Source organism: Lineus longissimus, chromosome 17 (genome assembly GCF_910592395.1).
Source record: "Lineus longissimus chromosome 17, tnLinLong1.2, whole genome shotgun sequence".
Lineage (NCBI taxonomy): Eukaryota > Metazoa > Nemertea > Pilidiophora > Heteronemertea > Lineidae > Lineus > Lineus longissimus.
Window position 1 is genome coordinate 10,187,330 of NC_088324.1, and position 27,786 is coordinate 10,215,115.

The 27,786-nt window shown below is 40.4% G+C and overlaps 3 protein-coding genes across 12 annotated transcripts in view; 2 read left to right on the forward strand and 1 right to left on the reverse strand.

Annotated features, from left to right (window-relative positions):
- Nucleotides 1-14,668, reverse strand: part of LOC135501548 (ATP-dependent RNA helicase TDRD9-like) — a 27,131-nt gene extending 12,463 nt beyond the window's left edge. Inside the window, exons 1-23 of one of the 2 annotated variants that reach the window (XM_064793695.1) lie at nucleotides 14,649-14,668; nucleotides 13,814-14,051; nucleotides 13,289-13,394; nucleotides 12,449-12,658; nucleotides 11,930-12,151; nucleotides 11,477-11,599; nucleotides 11,071-11,151; nucleotides 10,795-10,953; nucleotides 10,481-10,584; nucleotides 10,303-10,361; nucleotides 9,899-9,956; nucleotides 9,490-9,574; nucleotides 9,158-9,320; nucleotides 8,555-8,784; nucleotides 8,090-8,252; nucleotides 7,837-7,900; nucleotides 7,171-7,234; nucleotides 2,065-2,166; nucleotides 1,796-1,915; nucleotides 1,402-1,509; nucleotides 968-1,161; nucleotides 611-730; nucleotides 364-466 (exon numbers count right to left, since the gene is read on the reverse strand). In XM_064793695.1, coding sequence (XP_064649765.1) covers nucleotides 364-466; nucleotides 611-730; nucleotides 968-1,161; nucleotides 1,402-1,509; nucleotides 1,796-1,915; nucleotides 2,065-2,166; nucleotides 7,171-7,234; nucleotides 7,837-7,900; nucleotides 8,090-8,252; nucleotides 8,555-8,784; nucleotides 9,158-9,320; nucleotides 9,490-9,574; nucleotides 9,899-9,956; nucleotides 10,303-10,361; nucleotides 10,481-10,584; nucleotides 10,795-10,953; nucleotides 11,071-11,151; nucleotides 11,477-11,599; nucleotides 11,930-12,151; nucleotides 12,449-12,658; nucleotides 13,289-13,394; nucleotides 13,814-14,028 — 2,853 coding nt within the window. In that variant the 5' untranslated portion in view covers nucleotides 14,029-14,051; nucleotides 14,649-14,668. Of the gene's footprint in view, nucleotides 1-363; nucleotides 467-610; nucleotides 731-967; nucleotides 1,162-1,401; nucleotides 1,510-1,795; nucleotides 1,916-2,064; nucleotides 2,167-7,170; nucleotides 7,235-7,836; nucleotides 7,901-8,089; nucleotides 8,253-8,554; nucleotides 8,785-9,157; nucleotides 9,321-9,489; nucleotides 9,575-9,898; nucleotides 9,957-10,302; nucleotides 10,362-10,480; nucleotides 10,585-10,794; nucleotides 10,954-11,070; nucleotides 11,152-11,476; nucleotides 11,600-11,929; nucleotides 12,152-12,448; nucleotides 12,659-13,288; nucleotides 13,395-13,813; nucleotides 14,153-14,648 lie in introns of those variants that run through there. The other variant, XM_064793694.1, reaches the window with a different exon arrangement.
- On the forward strand, nucleotides 2,400-7,301 carry LOC135501551 (uncharacterized). 8 transcript variants are annotated; one of them, XM_064793698.1, is made up of 4 exons: nucleotides 2,400-2,931; nucleotides 3,196-3,719; nucleotides 4,042-4,932; nucleotides 6,350-7,301. In XM_064793698.1, exons 1-4 carry the CDS (start codon nucleotides 2,844-2,846, stop codon nucleotides 6,500-6,502), a joined length of 1,656 nt encoding a protein of 551 aa, XP_064649768.1. In that variant the 5' UTR covers nucleotides 2,400-2,843; the 3' UTR covers nucleotides 6,503-7,301. The 8 variants fall into 8 exon arrangements, with proteins under 8 accessions (XP_064649768.1, XP_064649773.1, XP_064649769.1 ...); XM_064793703.1 differs by having other exon boundaries at nucleotides 2,400-2,879; nucleotides 3,169-3,719; XM_064793699.1 differs by having other exon boundaries at nucleotides 2,695-2,785; nucleotides 3,129-3,719.
- Nucleotides 14,406-27,732, forward strand: LOC135501549 (uncharacterized). 2 transcript variants are annotated; one of them, XM_064793696.1, is made up of 5 exons: nucleotides 14,406-14,546; nucleotides 14,832-15,562; nucleotides 15,941-17,122; nucleotides 23,552-23,808; nucleotides 24,032-27,732. In XM_064793696.1, the coding sequence occupies exons 2-5, from the start codon at nucleotides 14,851-14,853 to the stop codon at nucleotides 25,118-25,120; spliced, it is 3,240 nt and encodes a 1,079-aa protein (XP_064649766.1). In that variant the 5' UTR covers nucleotides 14,406-14,546; nucleotides 14,832-14,850; the 3' UTR covers nucleotides 25,121-27,732. The 2 variants fall into 2 exon arrangements, with proteins under 2 accessions (XP_064649766.1, XP_064649767.1); XM_064793697.1 differs by having other exon boundaries at nucleotides 14,406-14,511.
- Nucleotides 27,733-27,786: the final 54 nt, after the last annotated feature.

Here is a 27,786-nt window from a genome sequence, read left to right on the forward strand (position 1 = left end):
GAGTGATGGTTAATGTAGAACAGCCGGAAATGGCCCATATCTTGCATCTGCGAGTAAATATATACCATATGACTACCTCTAGTTACACCACACGAAGGTCTTCTGCTACAGGTTGAAAAGGAACTGACAAAGTGATATTTGTGCTGAAAGTGTAGAAATCTTCAATATCTTCTATCTGCCTGGGGAGGTATAATTTCAATATAATATGAATCATTTGTGAGTATTGGAAGAAGCCTTTTTACAACAGGCCATGCTTTACCGTATCTTAAATTACGTTCACTGATTGCGTGTAGAGATCAGTTACTTTTGCTAGACAGCACTATTTATTTTTGGTAATGACATAACATGGGCAGAAGTACTTACATGGGAGATTACAACAGGTACTGTGGACTGGAGTGGTCCTGGTAACTCCACCTGCTTAGCCTGCTGGCTCTGGGCTTGCTCTCGGTCACCAAGCAACTTGATCCTAATCAACAAGGAGATGAAATTATGCAATTTACATATTAGCAAAAATATATAAGCAAGTTTATTCAGAATTTTGCCAAGATTTGTCAGGATTATACTTATACTCTCAGAGTGGGACATCTTCCCCGCCCTTGCATAGACTCACCTGTTTGATCGTAACCGTGACAACTGCTTGGCCTGGTTGTCTCGGGCAATGTCGAGTTGTTCCATTTGTTTTTGCACAATCTGTGGGTCGATCGGGTCCAAGTGGAGACTCTTAGTTTGCCTGGAGAAATTCACAACATTTTACTAATTAGCAATAGAGTATGCATAAAAAAAGATTTATGAGAAGTGTTCTGTTGGAGCATCAAATCATGGCACAATGCCAGAAGTACCACATCATTTCAGGCTTTTCCTATCATGTCGGCACACATTACCTAACTAGTATTTTTCTTCAACAAATACCTTTACTACACCTTGTTTTCGCCAGAAGAAATGTTCACATTCGTAAAAGTTTGCTTACTTGAGTTTAAGTGCCAGGTAGACGGCTTTAGTGACCTTAGTCATATCATCTTCATCAGGTTGGAACTCAATGAAAGCTCTCGAGCCTTCGAAGTGGATTTGTATTGGCTTGATGGTGCAAGCATCTCGGCCAATAAACATCATCTCCAGGGATGACTTGTAGAGGGCGCTTTCTTTGGCTGGAAGACCTTTCACCTGCAGAGTAAAACGACTTGCAATATTGACGGAGCATTCACAATTATTTTGAAACAAGGTTTGTAACATACGTCCCTCTAATGTCATTCGACGTCGTCATATTGAAACATCAGGCCAAGTCCCCACCACTGGCACCAGTCAATGACTGTGATTAGGTCAAGGTGAATTGGCTAGAATTGTTCTCAAAAGAGTTGTACAGTACAATACATGACGTGAGGTAAGTCATAAATTTGCAGTTACCATGACCACCGTCTTTGGGTCAAATCCAGACATGGCCTTTACTGCATCCTCCTCCTCGGGTTTGCTGCACAGGAAGAAATTCGGGTAGAAAGCACCGGCCATCAGCAGCTGAAAGAAGGACAACCTAAATATAACAATAACCTAATTATTTCTTTATCTACTTTTTAAAGGTGAAGTGACACATGATATTTGAGGAATAACCACAGCTTACAATTAAGCTTGCCCATATATTGAAGAGCTTACCAATTTTTGCTGAATAAGGAGTTGGAAGGAGAAGTGATGGCCACAACTCCTCTCAATCATTCCCCAGAAACTGCAGTGCTTTGAGAAAGGATTCCTCAGAAAAGCACTATATCAGTGTGGAATTATTTTACTTCACAGAACTCTTACCTACCTTCAAAATGAGACTGTTCTCGACCTCAATCTCTGGTCTCCTGTCACGTCTGTTCTGCATTGGTCTCTGGATGTTGAATTTGGCCAACCTCTGGCTGATCTCGCGCACGAGCTCAGTAACCTAGCAACGAAGAAAGACAGGCATATGTGATGTTACCATGGCAACTAGTCATATGTTGAACAAAATGATGAATTATTGTACCATCTGCCAACCTAATACATATCTTACAGCAAGTTTTGTTTAATAAGAATAATATAAAAATTTCATACCTCTCGCAATCGTTTCAACTCCAGCAGATTTTGTTTGCACCACTGTATCTCGGATGCTCCCGGTCTCTTGAACTGGCCAAATTTTTTCTCCTGGTCCCAAAGCTGGAAGAAAATTTTTCAACTGTTAGAAAATCTATGCACTGGCACAAAATAAGCAGCAAGCAGAGATGACAGAAGCCAAGGGCATTGCCCGTCCTCAACCACACACTTAACAGCCTTTTAAAGGGGCCAAGTGCTCTGACCCATATTTCAAATCTCTGGAGACGACTGCCAACTAAATTTTGACCTCCCCTCTCCCCTATCTCAGGAGACCCACACTCTCAACATACCTCTTTCCCATGTAATCCTGAGTGCGCATGTGGTCACTGTCAATCCCAAAGACAAAAGTATGGGGGCTGAGTACCCCCCCCCCCGTCAAATGATTGAAAGGAGGATATTCGCCAAATCAACCCATTGTTTATAAAATTATACCTGATTTCATTCAGTCAATGATATGATTATGAGCTGAACACGCTGAACTGAACATATTGAGAAAAACATAAATTTGAATTTCCCGCCGGGTAACTCGGAAACTATCATTTGTCATGGTACTTTAGTCTTTAACCTGTCACGAAATAGCTTTTTCATCCTCTTGTGAACCTTGCTTGTGAACAGAAATGAACATTGACAAAGGAAAGCCATACAGAATAGCTGTAGGCCTATACATGGCTTGGTGCGCATGGTAACCTGATAAGGAATATTGACAGTGAGGACTCGGCAGAGCAAGGGCAGGGTGCTTCATGGTGTCACTCCTTTTTAGGACCTCACTTGCAGTGGTCTGCTTTAGTAACCTAAATACTCTTCATCCGCTAGTTCGGGCTGCAGGAAGTGCGTGTGCTAAACTTTAGAATTACCGATCGGATGTTCCTCCGCACTATATAAGTTGTGAATCGGTTTAAAGGGTTAGGGTTAGGGTTAGGCTACTTGTTCATTATTCGGTATTCATTCGCCCCTTAGACCTATACTTCCGATCGGGAATTCTAAAGTCGTTCCAGTGCGTGTACAACCACTGCAAAATTTCATAGCTATATTCCCGCTATACATGCAATAAAAACACTATGGCAGCTAGGATTGTACCAACCCATTTCATAGCGATTCAAGTCAAAGATCAGAAGACTGTGGATGCTCTTGAGAATGTTCAGAACAGTGTCGTAAAGAAAAGGCGTGCAATGCGGCGTGTCATGATATCACCAAGAACCTTCCACATTACACTTATGGTGTTTAGAATAGAAAATGAAGACGACAGTCTGAGAGCTAAAGAAGCGCTTGATGCCGTCTATGCTCGCCTAAAGGAAGAATACAAGGCTAACCCGATTAAGGTCGTGTTCGAAGGCATTGGCAACTTCAGGAATCAAAATAAAGTAGTCTATGCAGATGTCATAGATGAGCTTACCATTGACAGGCTGAGGGCTCTGTCTGATGTTATTAGGGAAATCTACGAAGCTGCATCGCTAAAAGCTACTGATGACCGCTTCACTGTCCATATGACCTTGATGAAGATGTCCAAAGTCACGTGGAAATGGCAAAACCAAATGGGTATTAAGACGATTGATCCATCACTCTATGCAGAGTTTGCTGAGCAGGTGTTCGGCACTACAACAGTTAGCAGTCTTCAGGTATTTGATAGTGTAAAATAAAAATTGGTTAAAATTGGTCGTCAGGGAAAATATTTTTTCATTTCTCTCTATTTAATGGTCGGGGGAGAAGAAAAAAGTGTGTCAAAAACAGTCATTAAAAAATTACCCCCGGTTGATTCGTAATCAAACAAATAAAATAATTGTAGCCTTAAAGTCAAGAATTCTAAAACAATTTTGATGGTAAAAAGATTCAAAGGCTCAAAATATATCCACTTTTTTGTTGAAGGGTATTATTGTTCTTACCCTTAGTTCATTCCACTTTTGTTTTTTGCATTATCATCATCATAATTATCTGTTTCAGGTATGCTCAATGGCAGGGGATGAGGAAACTGGGTATTATAAAATCCTACACGAAGTCCATTTTCAGGAAACCGAACCTACTGACCCCAAAAGTCTTCCTCAAAGCAGTGGAGGTTCACCTGCGAAAGAAATTGTGCAACACGAAATTGGACTGGATGAAGCAGAAAATACCGCCATGGATGGTGATCCTAAGTGTCTTCCTGAAGCAAGTGGAGGTTTGCCTGAAGAAGAAATTGTGCAAGACGCAAGTGTACACGATGCAGCAGAAGATCTTGCCATGGACGTCAACCCCACATATAGCCAAAGAAGGCAGATGAGTTCTCGTGAAAAAACTACCGCAGCACGGAGAACACCCACCCACTTCATCGCGATTCAAGTCAAAGATCAGAAGACTGTGGATGCTCTTGAGAATGTTCAGAACAGTGTCGTAAAGAAAAGGCGTGCAATGCGGCGTGTAATGACATCGCCAAAAAAGTTCCATATTACGCTCATGGTGTTTAGAATAGATAACGAGGATGATGTTCTGAGAGCTAAAGAAGCCCTTGATGCAGCCCACGCTCTCCTGAAGGACGAATATGAGGCTGACCCAATCAAGGTGGCATTCCAAGGCACGAACAACTTCAAGAATCAAAATAAAATAGTCTATGCAGACATCAAAGATGCTCTAATTCATGAGAGGCTGAAGAAGCTGTCCGATGTTCTGAGGGAATGCTACGAAGCTGCATCGCTTAAAGCTACTGATGACCGCTTCACTCCTCATCTGACTCTGATGAAGATGTTGAAAACCACATCGAAATGGAGGCAACAAACGGGCATCAAGATCATTGTTCCGTCCCTCTACGCCGAGTTTGCAGAGGAAGAGTTTGGTGCTACCACTGTTGACAGCCTTCAGGTATTATCAAAAATTTATATTTCAATTTTCACAATAAACGCAGTAACATGGATTAACTTTAATACCACTTACACATGCTTTTTAGCTCACCTCTTAGCAGAGGTGAGCTTATCCCATACCGTGGCGTCCGTCGTCCGTCGTCGTCGTCGTCGTCGTCGTCGTCGTCGTCGTCGTCGTCGTCGTCCGTCGTCCGTTAGCAGGGCACGTTTCGTAACTGTTAGAGCTATTGAGTTGAAACTTGGTACACATGTACCCTTATGTAATGACACCTTGGAGACCAAGTTTCGGTCCGATTCGTTTCATGGTTTGGCCACCAGGGGGCCAAACGTTAAAAGTGAAAATATGCAATATCTCCCTTAATAGTAGTCGGGAAATTTTGAAAAAAATATGGTAGGTACTTCTAGCAAAGGTGCATCATATATCCTCCGGGTTTTTGATTTGACCTCCTTTTCAAGGTCACAGAGGTCAAATGGTGTAAATTGGCCATTAGGATGTAACGATGGCACGTTTCTAAACTGCAATGACTATTGATACCAAATTTGGTACACATTTACCCCTTAGTCAGGTGATCTCAGGGACCGAAGTTTGGTCCAATATGATTCACCACTTGACCACCAGGTGGCAAAATCCAAAAACCTTAAAAATGTGATTATTCCTTAACTTCTTGCCCGATTGCCACTAATTTGATATCATGGGTACATCTAACCACCATACAGTATATGTCACACAGGTTTTTAATTTAACCTTCTTGTCAAGGTCACAGAGGTCAAATGGCGTAAATTCGCCGTCAGGCCGTAACTATGGCGCGTTTCTTAACTGCAATGACTATTGATCACAAATTAAGTACACATGTACCCCTTGGTCAGGTGATCTCAGGTACCGAAGTTTGGTGCGATCTGATTTGCCGTTTGGCCTCCAGGGAGGGGGCCAAATCCTAAATTCTTCAAAATGCCATTATTCCTAGTAATGACTTGCCCGATTGGCACCAATTTTATATCATAGGTACATCTAATTCTAACAACCATTCAATGTGTCACCCAGGTCTTCTTTGATTTGACCTACTTTTCAAGGTCACAGAGGTCGAATGTACTGTAAATTGGCCATTTTGGGGAAATTGTAATTGCTTGGACCTACATCAAACCTAACACTACATGACACAATACCATGCTCTTTATCCATCTTTCCTCCACATGAGGTGAGCACAATGGCCCTGGCCATTTCATTTAAACCTCTACCTGATATAAACTAAGTCACAGTGCAGCCATTTTATGACGGGTTGTATAGACAAAGGGTGGGAGCCCTAATCTTTGTTAAAAACAATTCAAAATGTCTCGGTGCTTTTTCTGGAACCTGTTGAAGTATTGTCTTTAAAATTTTTTTATACTGGATATTTAATCTTTTTGCTATTGGTTTTAAGGTGTGCTCCATGGATGATGATAATGAGGAGACTGGTTATTATGAAATCCTACATGAAGTCCATTTTCATGGAACCGAACATACCAACCCTACATGTCTTCCTAAAACTTCACCTCCAAAAGAAATCGTGCAAGACGAAAGTGGTGACAATTAACTAGAAAATACTGCCATGGACGTTGGTGCAACAAGTCCTGACCCTGAAACTGTTCTTTACCAGGTGACGATTCGCCTAAGAAAGAAATCGTGCAAGACGAAAGTGTTGTGAAAAATACAGAAAATACTGCCATGAACATTGACCGTACAAGTCCTCCTGAAACGGGATGAAACTGAACCCAACTCAGACATTGAAGAACAAAAGAAAATTGAATCCTCAATGAGATTCATCTGTTCAGTCAAGTAGTCAGAATAGACAAAGTTCTATCTTTTTTCAAAGAAGAATGAAAACAACAATTATAATATTGAGATTCCATGACTACTCAAGTCAGTTTTGTTAGAAGAACATTCACTATAAAATACTTGCAACGATTTCACAATGAACATTAGCAGAATCATCTCCACCATGTCCAGTGTTCCATGTAAATATTGCTTTGAGTGTGTTTTTCCTGTTTTTTCAATTTGAGCATGTTAAGACAAAGATCGTTTTCACACCCTTGGTGTTCCTGGCTAGCCTGTCATTTGCTGCTGCTTTAGGCATATGCCAATTTACAATTTATAAATTGAGTGTAAGAAGTGAATAAAATACTTTTGCTTGAGAGCCTCAATACATGTATTCATACTGCAAAAAACTTGTGGAGAATGACACGAGAAAGGGTTAGTCCTTACCTTATATGCATTCAACATGGCGATGCAATCACTGAACGAGCCCATGGACCATGTCAACTTTTTTCTGGAAAAAATATAATTCAGTGAGAGAGAACATCCGACAGCAACAAATAATAGAATATTATTTTCAATTTTCTTCCCATCAAGTATTGAGTCAAGAGCATGCAAGCTGACAATATTTGGGCAATTTGTACTGTAGGAGGACACCCAAAGGAAACCTATGCTGTTGAATGGAGTCACCCACTCTATCAGATGAGTACAGGAATGGACGGGGAATCAAACCCGGGACCTCAGAGGTGACAGGGGCTGATGTTTCCATCACACCTGCCAACAGGCTCCAAGTATCCATTGCAGCAGGAAACGGGCCAAAGCGGGAAAGGCTTTCACAGGCATCAGATTGCCGGTAATCTCAATGCAAGTTATTTCCCCGGGAATTGTACACAAAGCCTGTGGAACGGTCTTCCTTGTTTTCCTATGGAGGAGATCAGATCACACACCACATCCTCCAAGACCGCTTTCGCTTCTGTATCCATTGCAAAGCGACTCTGGATGACCAGACCAATCTCAAGGTTGAAAGAAGAAGAAGTCGTCAAATGTTAAGAAGGAAAATACGTAGTTCGGAGACAAAGTGATGAGCTGCGTTGGTCAAAAAGGTTACAGACTTACTTGTACGCTTTGAACTTCTCCCCGTATGGCGTTCTGAAGATGGACTTGATAGACAAACCAGCACCTAGAAGATCAAGGAGAACTATTCAAATCAATGGATCAGTCCCAGGAGTCCATTTTAAAGTCATTTTGAATTCAGCAGACAAACGCTTCATTAAAAAAAGCAGATCTTGCATTGTTCAGGATAGCTGTATTTGGTGTACGCCTCATTTTGCAAGTTCACTCTTCGTATCCAATTCACCTAATTACTCACCAATAATGAGACATTCTTCCAACAGACCAAAGATATGGCCAAGAATGATCATCTTGCCAATTCGGATGTCAACGGGTAATGAGGCGAGGACGCGGCCGATGAACGTCAGGTCTCCATCGTGTGGGTTGATCTTACCAGACTTCAGAGTGGTTAGGGCGGCAACCTGGGGGAGAATTATGGTCGTTATCGATCTGAGCTTAAAATGTTTGTCCAGGTTCCCTTATTTTAGTTTAGAGTCACGAGACTTAAATGATAATGTCACTATAAGTTGACTCATGAGACTCAAATGATAAAATAACTTTGAGTCGACACCCGAAACTCAAATGATACGGTGATGTAACGTTGAGTCAATCCAAAATCCTTCTTGCCACTTTTCATAGGACATGTGTGATTAACAAATGAACACGCTTGATCCTAGAACTGTACAAAGGCATCTTCTGTCATCAAAACATATACTACATTTACCTCTTTTAGCACCAGAACGGCTCTTTCCAAATCGTCCAGGTTTGGTGGAGACAACGCCAGTGCTAGCAGTGCCTTTGGTTCGCCCATATTCAGCAGTTTTGCCTGCAGAACGACTTGTTCCATCGGGCACCGTTGCATCTCAGGTATACTGTACTCCATTATGCTGTCACGGTAGAATTCACGAGTCACCATACGGTAGACCCGACCATTGGAAACACGTCCAGCTCGACCTGTAAAAATGCAAGAAAATATACGAGTATAGCGCTTTCAAAACGAGTAGAGTTTGTGTCGAAGTGTTTTACAACAACTGTTATTCTGATCTAGACGGAGATTCTCCAGTGCTTCAAAAAGCTGCTGCACCCGGCGCTACACTTGAGCTCAAGCTCAGAAGGACCTTAGAACCCACTAACCTTGAACCCCAAGTCTGGGCACCTCAACCTGTAGGTCATTGCTCTCAACTAATGCATGTTCCCCAAAAGATAAAGGTTATAACACGTTTTTCACCCATAGATATTGTATGAAGTATCTTCTTTCACTGTAATTCCATCTCAAGAATATCAATCAGATTATCGACCCTCCAAGAGTTAGGAATACCACCCATACCTTTCCTTTGTGTACAGTTGGCCTTGGAGGCCCATTCCAACTGGAGACTAGTATAGTTGGTATCATTGTCCGACACCAGGTTCTTGGTAAGGCACATATCTATCACATATTTGATGTCAGGCACCGTGATGGAACTCTCGGCGAGGTTCGTGGACATTATAATCTGAAAAAAAACCCAACCAATTAATCATTTAGGATCTAAACAAATTTTGACGTTTATTGTGCAAGACCTCAGATTTGTCATCGTCATCAACCAAAATCTGGCCTTCGCCAAGAAGAGAACTGTTATCAAGGTTTTTAGAGCCATAAAACTAAGGGTATTTTCTACCTACTTTTCTATATCCTTTGGCTGGGGGTTCAAAAACCCGGATCTGCTCCTCTAGGGTACAGGTCGAATGAAGAGGCAGGAGAACGAACCTGAAAAACAATCATGAATATATTCATTGAAAGAAGCAGTGGGGGAGGGCTAAACCAACTGCACATGATTTTCATGGCTCTAAGTTTTGTCTCTAGGGCAACACCCCCTAATGGGATGTTTTTGGGGGAGGGAGCATCTTTTGTAGACAGAGATGCTATTGCTTTCCAGAATGAGACTTGATTTATTTCATGAATTGTTACGCATTTTTAAAAAGTTATGAGAGTTGCTTCCACATGGTTGACCGCAACAGTCAGCCACATTTTCGGCGATGTACCAGGCACGATGTCAAACAAAATAGTGGCACCAGCCTTTATACTACTTACTGCTTTGGAGAAGCTAGAGCCTTCAGGGTGTCCCTCACAGCATCTATTTCTGCCATACCTAAAATACAAAATTATAAAATCAAACTCAACAAAAATATTCTTCTAATGGCTTATGGCTCATCTACAGCATTATAAAAGTAATTCCCTTCGAAACTTCTTTTAAAATGGATGCCAAATTGTCAAAGCACCTATTAACTCAGTTGAACTTTATGCACTCATGTCATAGGTATTGGCGTTGGGTGCCAATGGTCGTCTGTTCAGGTAACCTTTCTCTATATTCCTAGAGCTATTATGAATGAAGACTACCAAATACTTTTACATCAGTTTCATACAGAAAGGCCTTGTGTGATGTTCTTGAAGATTTCGGTAAAAGCATTTACTAGTCTATACTCATTAAATTTTACCTGGCAGAAAAATCAAGACAGTTCCTCTTTTCTTTGGCAGACTGTCACTTTCACCCCGACTGAAATTGGAAAGGTAAAAACCTTAAGCTGGAGGATTAAAAAAAGTGTTGCAAAAAGTCACCCTCGACAAAAGTCCCCCCTATTATGTGATTTTAAGGTACACGGTCAGCAAACTTACCCCTCTTCCTGTAACTCCATCCTGTCGAATTGTAGGATGAGTTTCCGAGTTATCTCCAAGGTTTCTCCTGATAAGCTTGGCTGTAACTCATCAAGCTCAGGAAGCTGAAACAGAGCACTATAAGTTACTTCTATTTTTTAACATCCCCTACTCAGTACATCAGGGCAGAATAATAGCTCACTTTACCCCTCCTCAACAACAGATGCACTGAGCTGAAAGCTAAAATGCCACAAGCCGTGTTTCAACCCAAATCCATCTATTAACGCATGGACTTACGGGGTTTTAGTTCTCACAGATTCAATTTGTCAACCTACCTCACCCAGAACTTTCAAATCCTCAATGTAGAATTCCTTTACATCGAAGACCCTTCCTTCCACCGATATGACGGGAGCTGACTCCAGTTTGCCACGGATGGGGATGGAATAATACTGCGCAAACATATCAGAGTCAAACGTAGCGGACATCAAGACAATCTAGAAATAGGTAAAGAAATGGTAAGGCCTGTTGAGTAATTGTACTGTAAGCAATTTTATCTTCGCAGCAATTGTGGAAAAGAATGACAAAAATGAGTAATCCAGGTTTACACTTACCTTGACATGTCGTGAGTTTGACCTGAGTAATTTCCTGACGACGAGCAGTGAGAAGTCATTCTCTTGGTCACGTTCATGAACCTGTAAACCAAACATAGGTAAATGTTTTATTTGAAAGTGTTTTTTCAGGTCATGAGGGCCGCTGTTCAAATACATTACAAAATACTCCATATCATTTATTGAGCTAATAATATTCTAGTTGAGACTCGGCTTTTAAAAAGCTATCAGGCAAAAAGTAAATTTACAAGTTAAGTACATGTACAATAATCGATAACATGTTAGGGAGAATAATTGACCAGGTTTGCAAATGGTCACTGAAGGCTTATTAAAAGAATAGAGTAAAACTCTAGAGAACCAAAAACTCTACGACTTTCTCAATCATAAATGAAACAATTCCCCTACTTACCTCGTCCAAGATCACGTGTGTATACTGGAGCATGTTCTTATCATTGACCAGTTTCATCAGCAGGACACCAGTCGTCACGTAGAGGATGCGAGTGTCTTCTGAGGCAACTTTGTCCATGCCAACCTGGTACGTAGGGAAAGTTTGTTCATTACGATTTCACCCTAGTCTTAGGAGACACTCTCTACTCCCAAACTCCTATGTGTGACTATGCCAGGCACCAGGAGAAGGCACCCTGTACCCTACCTTTAACATTTAGCACTCTACATTAATTTAACAATGAAGTAGAGACGATGAAAATGAGTCCCACAAAACTATTTTAAAGCAACTTTTCAAAGAAGTTTCAATGACAACAATTAATCATCACAACAAACTACAGTACATGACTTGCTTCTGCACTAAAAACTTCAATTTAGTTGTGATAGAAGATTCAAGATGTGAAAAGAAGGTTCTCACCTGGTAACCAACACAACCACCCAAATCCCAGTTGCGCTCAAAGCAGACGCGTCGCGAAATACTCATCGCAGCAATTCTCCTCGGCTGCGTCACGATTATATTACAATACTGCTGCTCCTTGGCGTAATGATCAAGAATATACTGTGGGACTTGAGTTGTTTTTCCGCTGCCAGTCGAACCTTGGATCACAGTCACCATGTTGCTTTCAATGGTTTCCACAATCTGAAAGAGACATCACATTAGTAAAACATCTGCTTCTACTTACAAGTTATAGACCAAAAGAGACCCACCCCCCTCCCCCAATTGCTGCCATGGAGTGGGCAATTTGACCTCTGGAGCTGTGGTGAGTGCAACTTGACCTTGGCGATCCGGACACCCTTCATTTTCAGTCTTTAGTGTGTCCTTTAAAACGCTCTAATTGCTTACTTTTGGAAAACTTCAGCCAAGATATGTTGCAGAAGGACAAGGTTGTACAATAGATTGCTAACAATAACTACTGAGGTTCACTTTCACACATACATTCTCCCTATATTTAGCAATGGGCAGCTCGTCCCCATGGCTTGACTTGAAGTCATAGTTCTGGTAGACCTCCATGTAATTCTCCGGCCGGAACGTCTCGATCGTAGCCACACTGCCGCTAAAGTAACTGGCCGTTTCCAGATCCTCCATTCTGGTACCGTATGATGTGCCAGAGACAACACTGGCTGTATCATCAAAGCCACATGCTCCCTAGAATGACAACAAGGATAAGCGATGAATTTCTTTCACACTTTACTGTTATTATACAAGCACAAAAACCATCTTTTCTCTTCTTATTATCAGTTTTGGGTCCTGGGTCTGACTCGTCAATCAAACAAACTAACACTTTTGTTAAATTTGCGACTTTACACGACCTCCAACACTTTTGCTTAAGAGATTCAAGAAAAGTTCAAGTTAAAATCAAGTTATTGCCCAAATCAATTTAAACAACCAGGCCTAGCAATAAATCTTTTAAGTGATCATATCAACCAATGGGTTGAAGATAACAAACTACCAAATCATTCCACAATGCTTCTCATGTTCCCTTTTTTTAAAGCACAAAAAAAGACATTAAAGTTTTGAAACCAGGCATGAGAGAGGAGAGTAAATTGCAATCATCTATTTTGAAAAGAAGTGCCCATATGACAACACAAGAGCAGAATTTCAGAGCATTTTGGCACATGCTTTATCTAATGAAAGATATTTTCTACAAGCATTTCAAGACATCTTACAACTAAACACTTGTTTTTTTAAATTCCACAAAATATAAAGAAATACTTGTAAATGTCATTTTGGTCATGGAAATCATTTTTGATTCAGTGAGTAGATTAAGTTTAATACCTCCGAGGCAGTAGTGGCGCCACCAGGGTCAATGAGATTTCTCTCCTCTTCTTCCTGGTATTTCCTTGCATATTCCGTCTGCGACTCTCCAAACGTTCGTGAATGACTGGAACACAATGACAAGACACTTCATGAAACTGTAACATATATGAATTATGGCGTCAGAAGTTTACAGAACAAGAAAGACATGACAAGCTGAAATCTTAACCTGTCTCCTGCAAAAAATACAAATTTTTGTGTAGGCCTACATACATCTAATTGAATTATTTTTGAATTGAGGGTGCTAGCCGATAACATCCCTCATTCTTTCTTATCTGTTAGTGTTATCATGTTTTTTCTTGGAAGTGATACGATATGATCACAGGAAACTATATTTGATGTGCTCAGTGTAGAGTTGGTCCTATCATGATGCTAAAATAAATTTAGCTTCATGCCTATGCCTACGGTCCAGGTGACAGTTCACTTCTACTTCGAAAGCACAAGAATGAGGAAACGTAACAGCAGCTAGCTAGCTAGGATAGCTACCTTTTATACGGGGGTACAAATTCTTCTTCTCTGAGGGGAGCGGAAGGCTTTTGAGTAACTGGGTCTAGAGAACGGCCTCCTGATTTACATCTGGCATAGGTTTTGGTCTGAACAGCTGGGGCACGCTTCCCCCCCGCTGCTTTGGCGAGACGCTTCCCGGCGTTGAACCAATCATCAACTTGGTCCGTGGAGATTTCAGGAATCAGCCAACTCATTCTGACTTGATTCTAGATGCTACCTGTATTGTCAGAATAACAACTAAGTAATGAAATCAGGTAAATTTGCTTCAATTTGAGTTTATTTTCATTTTTGTGCATTTGACATGTGAATATTCGTTTAATTTTTGGCCTGCAGGTGGCGCATCTAAAATTATTATATAGCAGCTGTACCAAAAATGTATACACAATTTGTTAAAAATTCATACTTTTGGGCAATTTAAGGAATGCTGAATATAGAATTTAGGCTTGAAATATATTTAAATAAATTTCTATCGATAAATAGTAAGTTATTTTGAAAAATCTGATGTTGAAGTGAAATATCTTTAAACATCTGCCTGTAAACTATTTGTGTTCATAGGTGGCGCTTTAAAAAGTTTTATGAACAATCATGATTTTTTTTCTTCAAGGAATAACGCCTAAATTCATGAATATTTTGGACTCATACACCCATGACTGATGAATTGAAAACATTTTCAACGCGTAAGGATAGAGCATTGAGAACTCTGAGTTTGAAGGCAAGTTTAAAACTTTTTTTCCCTTTGTCTTGCCATGGCTATGGTCATATATAGAGCGCCATTTGTGACATAATTCTTACTTGACAGAAAGCTTTAGCCTACCTGTTGTAACTGCTGCTGTTGCTGCTGTCGAAGTTCTCTAGACTGTGCTCTTTGATCGGCACAAAACAGTTAAGCGGCCTTGGTGACTGATTATGTATTCACCGTCATCCAGGACCACTCCCCACCAGATATAGTCAAGAAATTCTTTACTTTCCATTTGATTAGTCTTCCCTGCTATTTTAGGTCAACATTGAAGAAGTTCATGATGGATGTCGATGATTCCCCGTCACTAGCTAAGACATCTGCCAATGCAGCGGCAGGAAGGGTAGAGTCAACAGATGATTCTAAGCCCCTGGTTGAAAGCATGGATGATTTGCTTCCTGAAAGTGAAGAAGGATCTTTAGACAAGAAACGAAAGCGGCGTCTTAGTGATGACAAAAAGGTTCCTCAAAAGAACCTAAAAGAATGTCCTACTGCCTCAGTTTCTGTCCCAGCAGATGAAGGTGACTCTGATGAGGATGAAGTCAGTAATGCTGATTATGTCAGTGATTATGATGCTGATAAAATTTCCGTCCCCATCTCATTAACCTCTAAAGATGAAGCAGCACAGCAAGATACTGTTCCATCCAGGAAAACGCATCATCAGAAGAGTCAAACTAAACTGACAATAATCCCGGAAAACCAGCTTCCTCCAAAACCAGAATTTGAACCTTTCCAGAATTTGGGGGCAAAACGTATCAATAAGTTTGATCATGATTCCCTCTGCGACGCCATTAAGGATGAGAAGGATCTATCCAAGTATTTTGAGATATTTAAGAAAGCAGAATGGGTTGATTTAGATACGTTGGATTCATATCGCTGTAAGTCGTCCACAGATGAGCTGAGAGAAAGACTGAATACAAAGTTGAAGACTAACTGGAATGCCACTGATGTCGAATTGATTGTCAACTTCATCAAGAAGAGTACTAGCCCAGGTTTGTTTAATGCATTTTGTCCTGAACATACGTTCACATATTTTTAGAGAAGAAAGAGCTAAAGAGTCAGGCCCTTAGGGTTCATTGAAATGCTAGATTTTCTTCAAAATCTTCTTGCATCAGTTTCTGTCCTTTCACACTCTACAGATGTGGATTTCAATGTTCAGACCATACAGATTTTTGTACTGCAATACTCTACCAGACTTTCTCCTACTGCATCTACTAACATGACCTAATTTGTCACCCGACTTCCACTACTCGATATCATCTACTTTGAAATTCATACCTATGTCTGGTGGCCAGAACTGTCCTTTGGCTATTGAAATATAGCAGGTTTCTAAAGAGCATTGACTTAACTCTCCCACATTTCTATTTCAGATGTAAATGATATCATTCAGGAATTGATGTCAGATGACCGATATGCTGATCTCATCTTGAATTATGTTAACTTTCGTAAATACGTTATCCCAAAAAGTCATCCACTAAGCAGAATGGGAAGTCGACAGAGAGACACTGAAATTCCCACCTTGGATGATGCCAATCCCAATGGCGAGGGTGATTCCAACAAGGCCAGACCATATTTGCCCCTGTTGGACCTTCCACTGAAGAGAAACGGAAAAAACAAGGTCACTGAGTATATCAGAGAAAGGGCAGTGACAACAGCAAAATCTGATGTCAATGACTATAACTGCTTTGTGTTGTATGGAGTATCAGGATGTGGAAAGACAAGTTCTATATTCAGGTATCTTGCCTTAAACTACGGCATCTATTTTGAGGCATCACTCCCAGGTGATATGGGCAACCAATTGTCCCCTGATATAATCTCTTTCACTGACAAGGTGGATAAGATAACTGGTGATGATATTGAGAAAAGAACAGAGCATCTGATCAAGTGTCTTCTTCTTGGACGGGTCTTATTGTTGAGATATGTTTATTTGCAGAAGGTTGTGAACATGTTGTCAAAAAACTATAGTGTTCACCAACAGAAACTAAAACATGCTTGGCTGCATTTCCAGCTGCGGCTGAATGAAGTGAGGACGACAAATGGTGCTGATCAACTAATTGTCGTGTTGTTTAACAAGTTGTGTGAATGTGACGAAAGTGCTGTTGAAGCTGCTCTGAAGGAAAGTGTTAATTATATTGCCAACATGGGCAAGGAGAAGATTGCAGTTCCAGTGTTCATTGATGAGGCACAGGTCTTGACAAAAGCCTCTGTGAGAAAGTTTGAGGACTCTGGGAAAAATCCAAATACCAGAGCACTCTTTTCAAAAGTTTTCAGAGTAATGAATTCATTGCCATCGCCAAGCAAGAACATTAAAATTGCCACATTTGTCTCAGGTACAGCTATTACACTGACTCATGAGATAAATCTAATTCGAAGTGCTGTAGGCAAACCTGAAGCAGAATTACCAGAATACCTCATCTTCAAAGACTTTGAACGGATGTTGACACGTCCAAGGATGGAGGCATATGTTGGAAAATTCATAAACTTCACAAAACTTGGTTCAAGATCGGTCCCAGACAGGAAGGTGGTTGAAGAAGTGTACACTATTTTCAAAGGTAACTCTTTCAATCTGGTCCAAGTGTAGCGGTAAAAGGGCTTATAATATTTGTCACCATATAAACTTCGCAACTCTGAACTCGAACCCAAAGACTAAACCAACTAAGATATATATTTACATTATTTATTATCCACGTCCCTCTAACCTCATATTTACAACCGACACTAAAATATTACACAAATATGGCGCACAATAAAATATCAACAAGAGATCATATAAAAGAATCTTACCATGCTGTAAGGTCAAGGGTGAAGTCAATTAAAATACTCTGGCGCCTTTCAAGAGAAATGTCTTGTTTGGCTACAGAGGGTGAAGTCAATCAAAATGCTCTGGCGCTTTTCAAGAGAGATGTCTTGTTTAGCTACAGAGCGTGAAGGCTGGCTTTCTGGATCTGCCAGGACTTACTAAAAACATCTGAACATCATTATTTATACCTAATTATACACACCCCTCATGGGTAAATAGCCTAGCCCAAATATCAGGCTCTGAGCCAACTAGCACTCAGTAATTAAGGAAACAACCAATCAGTACACAGCAGCATCAATACAAGATTATCAGACAGTGCCAAGGGCAGGAGCCTAGTAACCAGCTGCTAATCAGGAAGATCATAAAAGGGGTCAAACAGCTTAAAAGATAGAGATTATAAAACAATGAAAAGGGGCAATTAAGAAAGCAGGTGTTGAAACTCATAACGGTTTAACGATCCTGGGTGTCTGGGTTCACCAGGGCTAGAGAGAAACACAGAAATAATAATTACAGATATACAAATGTAGTAAGCAATTCCTAATATTGTCACATTGCCCCCACAAACGAAAAATTGATGTCCCCATCAACATATAAAATCCAAGTGAAATATAGGAATTGTAAAATTTACAAATACTGTACAAATATAGATATATGCAAAACTTTGACGACGAAAAATATTCAGTTAATACAAGTAAATGCAAGAACTCTAAATATCGTCACATTGCCCCCACAAACGAAAATTGATGTCCTCATCAATAATGGAACTTAAGGAAACAGATACATAATAAATGAGTGACAAGAATGAAATAAGTATACATCAAATTAAATCGAATTAAATGAAATGAAAATGAATTAAGAAAGATAACGAGGTATCCGGTTAATCACATTAGATGAACTGCTCTAAGCACAATTAATCGAATACATGTCCAAAAGTCTTAATGACCACCACAACTGGAAAACTAAATATCTCAGCACTTTCATATATAACAAAATTGTTAATTCCATTGAGTTCATATGCTGAAAATGTTTAAGTAGTGTCCCTGAATTTGGAGAATCGATTGTTGTCCGGTGATCTTTCCATATTGTCTTGCATGCTGGCGAGTTGTAATCGGTAATTGGTCTGCTGCAGGGTATGAAGAATACGGGTGTTCTGGTCGTATGAGAGTTGAGCCAGTTGAAGTTGACGCTCAATCGATTCAGTGGCCTTGGTTTGTGCTGTTGTAAGGGCGTTCAAAGCGGTCACTAAGGCAGTGTCTCGTACTGGTGTCGCAAGGGCATGTGGAGTTGGCACGGACGGCGAATCAAAGAGTTGACGCATAATCGTTGTCATGCTGGCATTGAGATAATCGAAAGACAGCGTCTTTCTGCAAACTGGTGATGACGTCTCAGGCATCGATGTGTTGTTGTTTGCAACTGGCGGGTCGGACCATGGTGTCCGAGGTGTGGCGGGATTGCTCAACGTGATTGGTTGGGTCGGTGACTTCAGAGGCGAAAGGAGTGGTTTTGGTCGAATATTGTCGTACCTGGCCAGAAACGAGTCTAAATCCGGTGAACGGGGCGTGGCTGGTTTGCTCGGGGTGTTTTGCGAGGTTGGCAGCTTCAGCGGTGAAACGACAGCAGGGACAGTTGCTGGGGCGACTGACACAGTGTGACTCACGGCAGGAGTTACGAGACGTCTGAGGTCTTCAGGCAGAAGTTCAGATGATGTCGTAACAGGGCGGACATGGAGTTTTGTCAGGCGGTAATCCCAGTCTCTTTGCAGGCCTGCAAATGTGCGGGTGAATGGGAGCCCTAAGTCGCTGCGGTGATACCTGGCAGTGTGTCTCCGAGCGTTTGTGCTGTTTTTCAGTTTGGTGTTGCACCTGACGCAGTAAAATGGTACTTGATTGGGGTTGAGATGAAGTCGAATGACATGATTGATGACCTCATGTATGGCGTCTCGGTAGTTGCAGTAATTGCATTGACGGAGTTGTTGGTTCGGCTATAATCTTCGGACACTTTCAAAATTCTCGGATAGTTTAGGATTTTCTTCTACCGCGACACATTGTTCAGGTGGCGCAACTTTCTCAACTATACCAACTGCCGTGTCTTGCTTAATGGATTTATCATCCTTGAAAGGATTTAATACTCTTATCCTAATAGTGGTACTCTCAGCGGCGTTTACAAGACAGGGAGTTATGAGCATGCCTGTTTTCTCAGTAAACGTTTTACTATTTTCAATCAATAAGCATGAGTCATCTTTAGTACTTTGTTTTCCATCTGACTCAACAAAACAATCAACCATTTTCTCACTCAATGCTGGTACAACAAAATGGTCTGCTACCATTACTCTCCGGGCTTGATAGGGGGTACCTATCCTAATCAATGGAATCTTCTTTCCATGAAACACCATCTTATTTTGACTCAACAACAAGTCGGCCGGGCCGGCTGGATCTCGGATCAGAATGTCTGCTCCGATTAAAATTTCATCTTCAATGTCAGCGACAATGATTGTTCTCTCAACTTGTAGGGGGCCTAACCCTAGTTTAAATACTGCTTTACCAAAACGGGAGATTAAAGTCCCATCTGCGCCCGTCATAGGTCGTGATTCAGGATTTGCTATAAGCTCAGGCTTCACTTCACGAGGAATTTTCTCATACACTCTCTTCGACATAAACGTCCTGGTTGCTCCTGTATCAACGGTGAGTAACACATCAACACCTTGAACAGAGCCTTCAATATAAACACCACTACACCTCGGTTTCTCACGCCTTGCTTTCTGCAAATCTAATTCGTCACTTATAACATTGTCATTGGCACTTTTTCTCATCTCATTAGTTGTTAAATCAGTACTTTCACCAGAATTGGCTAACTCTTCGCCCGCAGAATTAGCCTTTACCACTTTCCCTGCTGGTTGTGGTAGCGCGCATTGCCTGTTGGCCCATTACGGTTTTGTGATTGCGGTCTAGGTCTGTCTAGATAATGTTGATTATGGGAGTTCTGAGACTGTCGCGCTCTGTTGGGTTGATTCCCAAGGTTGGCGATAGTGTCATCATATGATTGGCAGTTCGCAGCTACGTGACCAGGCATTTTGCATGTCCAACACAGTTGCGGCGGGTACTGAGTATTCCTTCTATTTTGGTGAGTGCCCCCATCATGGTTACCTTGCCGGTTATGATGATGTTGCTGATCTGAGTTAGATCTCTGGCCCTTTGAATATTTCTCAAATTCAAACCCAATCGTTTGTTGGACTAGCTCTGTTAGTGCTGAGGTAAGGCCTGACTTTCCATCAGTATCCGAGCTACTGATATTGGCAGGTTTTACATGTTTTGCGGAATCTGACTTCTTCTGATTTTGTGGGCTCGCCCTGGTGATCCTTGCTGCGTCTGGATCAGGGGTACTGTCACTGTCATCAGAGTCGGATATAACTACAACGTTACCGTCAACTCGTGGATGTTGTTTTGAACTTCTACTGGTAGCAGTAGATGAAAACCGTTGGCGCGTCTCATTGTAATTGACTACCAGACTAAGGGCCTCGTCAACTGTCTCGGGTGATTTAAAGAATTCAATCTGAATCTTTGTATCTTGGTCGTGAAGACCATCGAAAAATTTTCGAACAAGATCTTCTTCTCGGATCACTTGGGTCCTGTTCGGGTATGCCTTATCGTATAGACGTTTTAGTTCAGCGCAATATGTTTCGGGAGTTTCTTCTACTCCCTGTCTACGGTTAGAAAATTTCTTCGCGTAGGTCTTAGTAGACTCAATCTTTCTGAACCTACTGTTCAATTCGGCGATAAGTTTAGTATATTTGCCCCTGACTTTACTGGGTAGTTGTCCATAGACAAATTCGCCAGCTTTTCCCTCAAGTCGAGGTAAAAGTTCATCTAACTTCTCATCCTCATCCCAACCGTAGCGAGTAGCTACATCTGAAAATCTATTGTACCAGATTTCCCAAGGTTCTGAACCAGTAAAAGCAGATAATTTTGGGCGCTTAGAAGCCTTAAACTTGTTTGTGCGGTTGGAGCTGACTGTTGATTGGCAAGCAGAAGACTTTCCGTCGTCATTACTGTCAGAGCCTGACAGGTCAGATTCGGGGTCTACGGTCTTCTCTTTTAGTTTAAGGTTTGATCTAGGGGTACTAGATATCGACGGCTTAGTACAGTTTTTGACCCGCTTTGGTGAGTTCGGCAGAGTTGTAATTACAGGGTCTGCATTTTCACCTGGCATCGTTTCAGAGGCTACATTTCTCGAATTTTTTATCATATCAGTGCAAGCCTTAGATATAACTGCACCCATCGTCTCGGTATTCTGGAAAAGAGCCTTTTCCATACTATTGATTAGTTGGACATTGTTCTGCGCTTGCGTAGTGGATATCTCAGTCAGAAGTTTACTATGTTCAGCCCGAATCTCTTTTGCGGGGTCGAAAGTTTTCGAGCGCAGTTCATTGATCAACACGTTGTGATTTTCAAGGTTTTGCTGCATTATATGTAGCTGTTCAGCCTGCGCTTGCTTGTTTTCGCTTTGCCCTTGAATAACAGCGCTGTGGTTTCGAGCAAGTGCAGAGATTAGTCTACCCACTGTAGCATCTTGTTGGTGGTTTTTTTGATTGACTAAGTCAGAGAGTATTTTTGTCTGATTTAGCATTTCCTGTTTCACTGATTCGAGTGCACTAGTGAGGGTTACGAGGTATTTAATCATTGGTTTGTCATAGTTTATCCCTGGGTCCGCCATATCACCATCATGAATGCTTGCATTATCTAGTACATGAGGGTCAGCCCTAGCGGCATCGCCTCTAATATCCACTAACTCAGGGTCAGCCCTAATGGCATCACCTTCACGACCTACTAAATCAGGGTCAGCCGTAATGGCATCACCTTCATTATCGGAAGATTCATCATCCCCATCATGATTATTATCTTCATTACCAGAGTGATCATTATCATTGTTTTCTGGAGTGTTAGCCTTGGATTCCGAGTCAGAGTTGCTATATTCTAATTTTTCAGGAATTTCGTTTTCTATTCCATCATCTGATTGTTCAGTATTTTGGGATTTGCCCGACTTTTGAACTTTCGGGGTCTTCCTACGTCTAACCATCTTGAAAATATATAAAATGAGTTTGTAAATAAAATTCTAAATATTGTGGCAGAGCTCGTATCACTGGATTGAGGTTTGTCCTTATAAATAAGGAGTACTTGTCAATCCCACAGCTGTCACCAAAAATGTAGCGGTAAAAGGGCTTATAATATTTGTCACCATATAAACTTCGCAACTCTGAACTCGAACCCAAAGACTAAACCAACTAAGATATATATTTACATTATTTATTATCCACGTCCCTCTAACCTCATATTTACAACCGACACTAAAATATTACACAAATATGGCGCACAATAAAATATCAACAAGAGATCATATAAAAGAATCTTACCATGCTGTAAGGTCAAGGGTGAAGTCAATTAAAATACTCTGGCGCCTTTTCAAGAGAGATGTCTTGTTTAGCTACAGAGCGTGAAGGCTGGCTTTCTGGATCTGCCAGGACTTACTAAAAACATCTGAACATCATTATTTATACCTAATTATACACACCCCTCATGGGTAAATAGCCTAGCCCAAATATCAGGCTCTGAGCCAACTAGCACTCAGTAATTAAGGAAACAACCAATCAGTACACAGCAGCATCAATACAAGATTATCAGACAGTGCCAAGGGCAGGAGCCTAGTAACCAGCTGCTAATCAGGAAGATCATAAAAGGGGTCAAACAGCTTAAAAGATAGAGATTATAAAACAATGAAAAGGGGCAATTAAGAAAGCAGGTGTTGAAACTCATAACGGTTTAACGATCCTGGGTGTCTGGGTTCACCAGGGCTAGAGAGAAACACAGAAATAATAATTACAGATATACAAATGTAGTAAGCAATTCCTAATATTGTCACACAAGTTTGAAAATGACACCTACATGTGCTCACTGTTATTTACAAAAGTATGGTTGTGGTATTCATTTCTCTACCGACCCAAAGCAGCTTAAACTTCTTGTAGTGCATTTTATTTTTTAATGCAATAACTTGAGTGAAGAAGTACTATGCAATAAATTCAGTGACAATGTAAATTTTGCGCATGTTGCTGAGTTAAAATCCTAGTTGGTATTTAGCTAAAAACTTGTTGATAAATTGTTTCCAGAACTCTTTACATTTTGTCTTGTAGGGAGACCTCGTTTCCTGGCATACTTTATTGCAACATGTCTTAGATCAGAGGAAACAGATGCAAAATCCCTCTTGAAAAATTCAATCGACAGGGCGAAAGCCAAGCTGATTGGGAAGAAGGGTGAAAAGGATAACAAGATCTCCATTCGGTGTGCCCTTGAAAAAGGTCTACCTCTTGATAACAACGAAAGCAGAAGACCGGCAGAAATAAGAAGAGGAGAAAGGGTTTCATCAGTCGTTGAAATGCTGAAAAAATTGGTGAGTTGGCAGAGTCGGGTGATCACTATTACAAAAAAATTTCACCTTAAAATGTTTCCTCAAACCACCCATAAATATGCTAATGATCACGTTAATGTTTGGGAATAACATTTGTAACTATTTCAAGTCATCCTATTTGGTGTATTTTACATAAATCATGAAGCGTATTCATACATTTCAACCTGGCTGTGCAATTCTATGTTTATGTCAAATATTATTTCAGGTGCTGTCCTTCTTGTTTTTTGGTGAGGAAGGCTTCACCCACCATTGGGAAGAAAATAGTGATGCAGCTGAACTGATTGATGAAGGAATCTGCTACCTGAAGTTCGATGATGAAATGAATAGCAACAAACCTGTGAGGTATGGAGTTCAAGAACTACTTGTGGTTGAGGCCATTGAAGGTTTCATTAGAGATGAGTATGACCAAACGTTTTATTTATCAAATAAAATTCATGAATTAGTAGAAATCTCTGCCTCTGGTCAGTTCGCAAGTTCATCTGCCAAAGGATTTTTCTTGGAACGGTTGGCCACGAAATGGTTGCAGAATTTCTTTACTGATGAAAATCTGATCAAAGCTGTTTGTTCAAGCATGCCCTATGAACATCTGAAGGATTTCAGATTGAAACTTACTCATGGCGGTGTGGATGAACGAAACGGGGTTGTTTCATTTGATGGGAAAGCGGTGAGCTCGGTCAGAAACCCCAAACCTTCACCTCATTATGAGTTGTGGAGGAAGGAATGTTTGAAAACTGCAAAACCTCCAAGTAAAAACGGGTATGGGTATCCCTACCTACATAGGTTCTTACTCGAGCCGTTTTCCGATTTTCTGCTGCCCGAACAAAATGCGGGGCCAGACATCGTTTTCTTATTAGATAAGAGAACAATGTCGCAGACAGGATCAGACCCAAAATTAGGAAATGAAGCAAGAGATAGCAGTGAAGATAATGATACTAGTGAGCAGAAGCTCTGCTTGGTGCAATGCAAGTGGACTGGTGAAAAGTCGGTGAGGAAGGATGAGTGTGACCACGGTTATCAAACGACATGGTGGGAAAAGTTGTATTCTGGTAAAAATTTCATGTCTCGCCATGAGTTTTCAATGACTATGGCAACAGAAAAATACAGAGCCAATGAAATTGGAACTGTAAGGGTGTTGATATGTCTGCCAGATTTTGCACAAGGGTTTAGGAAACAACATCCTGTTGACATAGAAGTCAATGGAAACGACATAAGTTTTTTCATAAACTTAAAAAATATGGTGCAGTTTGGAGCTAGTGAAAAGGATAAGGCACTTTGGACAGAACTCGTGCAGTAAAGTGGTTGGAATGTGACACATTTTTTTCTTCGCAGCGAATTTCTCTGGGATACACTTCGGGGAAAGCAATCCTGTCCATCGTGTATTTGGATTAAATAGAATAGTAGCCTTCACATCAACTTGAGAAAAAGGGTCAGTTTGGGGATTGTTAGTGCTTTGAATATGCAAACAGCGGCGTACAAACGCAACTTCAAAGCACCTTTGGACCAGAGCCACATGGGAAAACTTATGAAGGTAGATACCAACATTTGATTTTCTTTTGAGGTGTGGAGTCTTGTTAAAAGATTAACTCTTTACTCTTGTACTCTGCACTCTTGTGAAAATGTTGAATGAACCCTTACAAAGTAGGATCAACCAATACAACCACTTCAAGTGGAAGGCAGTGTTTCATCAAATTGTGCAAACCTTTTCATGTATGGAACAGCTTTAGTTTGTTATTTTTGTATCCATGTAACCAGGAATTAATAAAGACGAGTCTGTATCATTTCTTGATGTAAGTGACCTGTACTGAGAACGATGACGTAATTTTTTGTATTTATGTAACCAAGAGGTACTGAGAATGATGACTTGATGTTTTGTATTTATGTAACCAAGAGGTACTGAGAATGATGACGTAATGTTTTGTATTGATGTAACCAAGAGGTACTGAGAACGATGACGTAATGTTTTGTATTGATGTAACCAAGAGGTACTGAGAACGATGACGTAATGTTTTGTATTGATGTACCCAAGAGGTACTGAGAACGATGACGTAATGTTTTGTATTTATGTAACCAAGAGGTACTGAGAATGATGACTTGATGATTTGTATTGATGTAACCAAGAGATACTGAGAATGATGACTTGATGTTTTGTATCTTTGTAGCCAAGAGGTACTGATAATGAGGTACTAAGAATGATGTTATTACATGTATATTTTGATTCTAGCTATGTAACTGAGAGCTGCTGAGGATGATTATTTTGACTTCTTATTTTTAACTAAGAGCTGCTGAGAGTGATGACTTCATATTTTGTTTCTAAATGTATGTATTTTACATGTAGAGCTGCTGAGAATGATGACTTAATTGTCCTGTTTTAAAAGCCAGGGGAATTGGCTGGTTGCGCCTGGATGATGCACATTTTGGGGAAGTGAAACTGCATTGGAGATGAAAGTTGGTGTAGAAACCCATTTTAGGGGGTCTGTGGGTCCTCCCCCAAAATATTCTAACATTTAAGGACTAAACAGTGCATGGCATATGGGAATAACAATACATTGTTGGCTGTTCTAAAGCTATGCTTTAAGAAATGGACCTTTGGCTTTGCTTTGCTGGGAGTGCACATGAAGAGTTTCATAACAAAATGAGCGATATTCATTTTTGCTTCAAAGTTTGGAATTCAACTGAAAAGGCATTATGAACTTTTTATCATAGAATTTAACAGTTGTCCGGAATGCTGTGGAATTTGGAGAACAAACAATATGGTGTGACAAAATATTGTATATGGCGAATATTATGTTTTGCAATGCATTACCAGCTATTGCGGGCCTAGCCAATTAAGCCAATTAGTGCACCTGCTTAATTGGTCCTGGCAAGCCTAATGGAAAATGCATAGGAAATATCAATAAAGTTGGCTTTTTGGGCGGGGTGTTAAAATAATCCCAACTCCCGACTTCTGACACAATTCTATATATGTCTAGGTATTTACTGGCAAAATTTGGAGTGATTTGGATGGAAATTCGATGTGTCCATCTATAGGTTGAAAATTTTGGTAAATATGTAATGCTTCACTCGTAGCCCGTAATGTAAATTCCTGAGAAAGTGGGTTTTGGGGGCTTTTCTAGCTGCGCTAGCTCCGAAACTATACATTTGATACAAACTCCCGACTTCAGACGTGGTTGATATAACTCATAGGATTATATTCCCAAGATTTCAGCTTTATTGGAGAAAAATTCATAGTGTCCATAGGGGGGTTGAAAATTGGAGGATTTTCAATTTTTTTCCCAACAAATATGCGAAAAATATTACTTTCCACCTAGAATTAATCAAAAGTTCGCAAACTATCATAAAGTACTTCCTTGCAACAATCATTTGTGAAGCTTTCAAAACTTTTGGCTGATTTATTTGACCCTAAATCAGCAAAAACCAAACATTTTAGTGTTTGTATGCACCAATGCACAGGAGGCTAATTGCCAGATTAATTCACACCTTTCCAATCTCAAACAATAGGAATGATGGAGTCTCCCTCTATTCAAAACAGAGTGTGCTAGGCCCGCAATAGCTGGTAATGGGAACTCTTCACATGCGCCCATTTGCATTGCTATCCCTCCTAACCTTTTACGACTGATTCTGTATCAAGGTATCTGGACAAAGGATCCCAAGAAGATGATAACATTATCTTATGCCTTGTATTCAGAATTTTGTTCCGCTATGAGACTTTTTGTTGAGAACATGTGAGTTTGTGGCATACTTTGTCCTTAGAACCCTTTCTTCACTGTGCCATATATAATGTAATAATCATTCCAAGCATGATTATTTAGAATATTTTATTATTGTTTTAAACGCTTGAAAAGCTTTAGATATATTCCTGTGACTGGAATGACTTGTATGTTTATCATTTCATGTAACAATTAATGAACAGCAATAGAATTAAAATAGTATTTTAAAGAAGTTTCAAGCGTTGTTTATCTA

Bases quoted from the DNA above. Each gene is read 5' to 3' on its own strand.
- LOC135501549 (XM_064793696.1), top strand. From the start codon at position 14,851: ATGATGGATGTCGATGATTCCCCGTCACTAGCTAAGACATCTGCCAAT. The intron at 17,123-23,551 runs GTAACTCTTTCA...TTTGTCTTGTAG, and splicing joins AGTGTACACTATTTTCAAAG to GGAGACCTCGTTTCCTGGCA. The intron at 23,809-24,031 runs GTGAGTTGGCAG...ATATTATTTCAG, and splicing joins TTGAAATGCTGAAAAAATTG to GTGCTGTCCTTCTTGTTTTT.
- LOC135501551 (XM_064793698.1), top strand. From the start codon at position 2,844: ATGGTGTCACTCCTTTTTAGGACCTCACTTGCAGTGGTCTGCTTTAGT. The intron at 2,932-3,195 runs GTGCGTGTGCTA...CCCATTTCATAG, and splicing joins GCTAGTTCGGGCTGCAGGAA to CGATTCAAGTCAAAGATCAG. The intron at 3,720-4,041 runs GTATTTGATAGT...TATCTGTTTCAG, and splicing joins CAACAGTTAGCAGTCTTCAG to GTATGCTCAATGGCAGGGGA.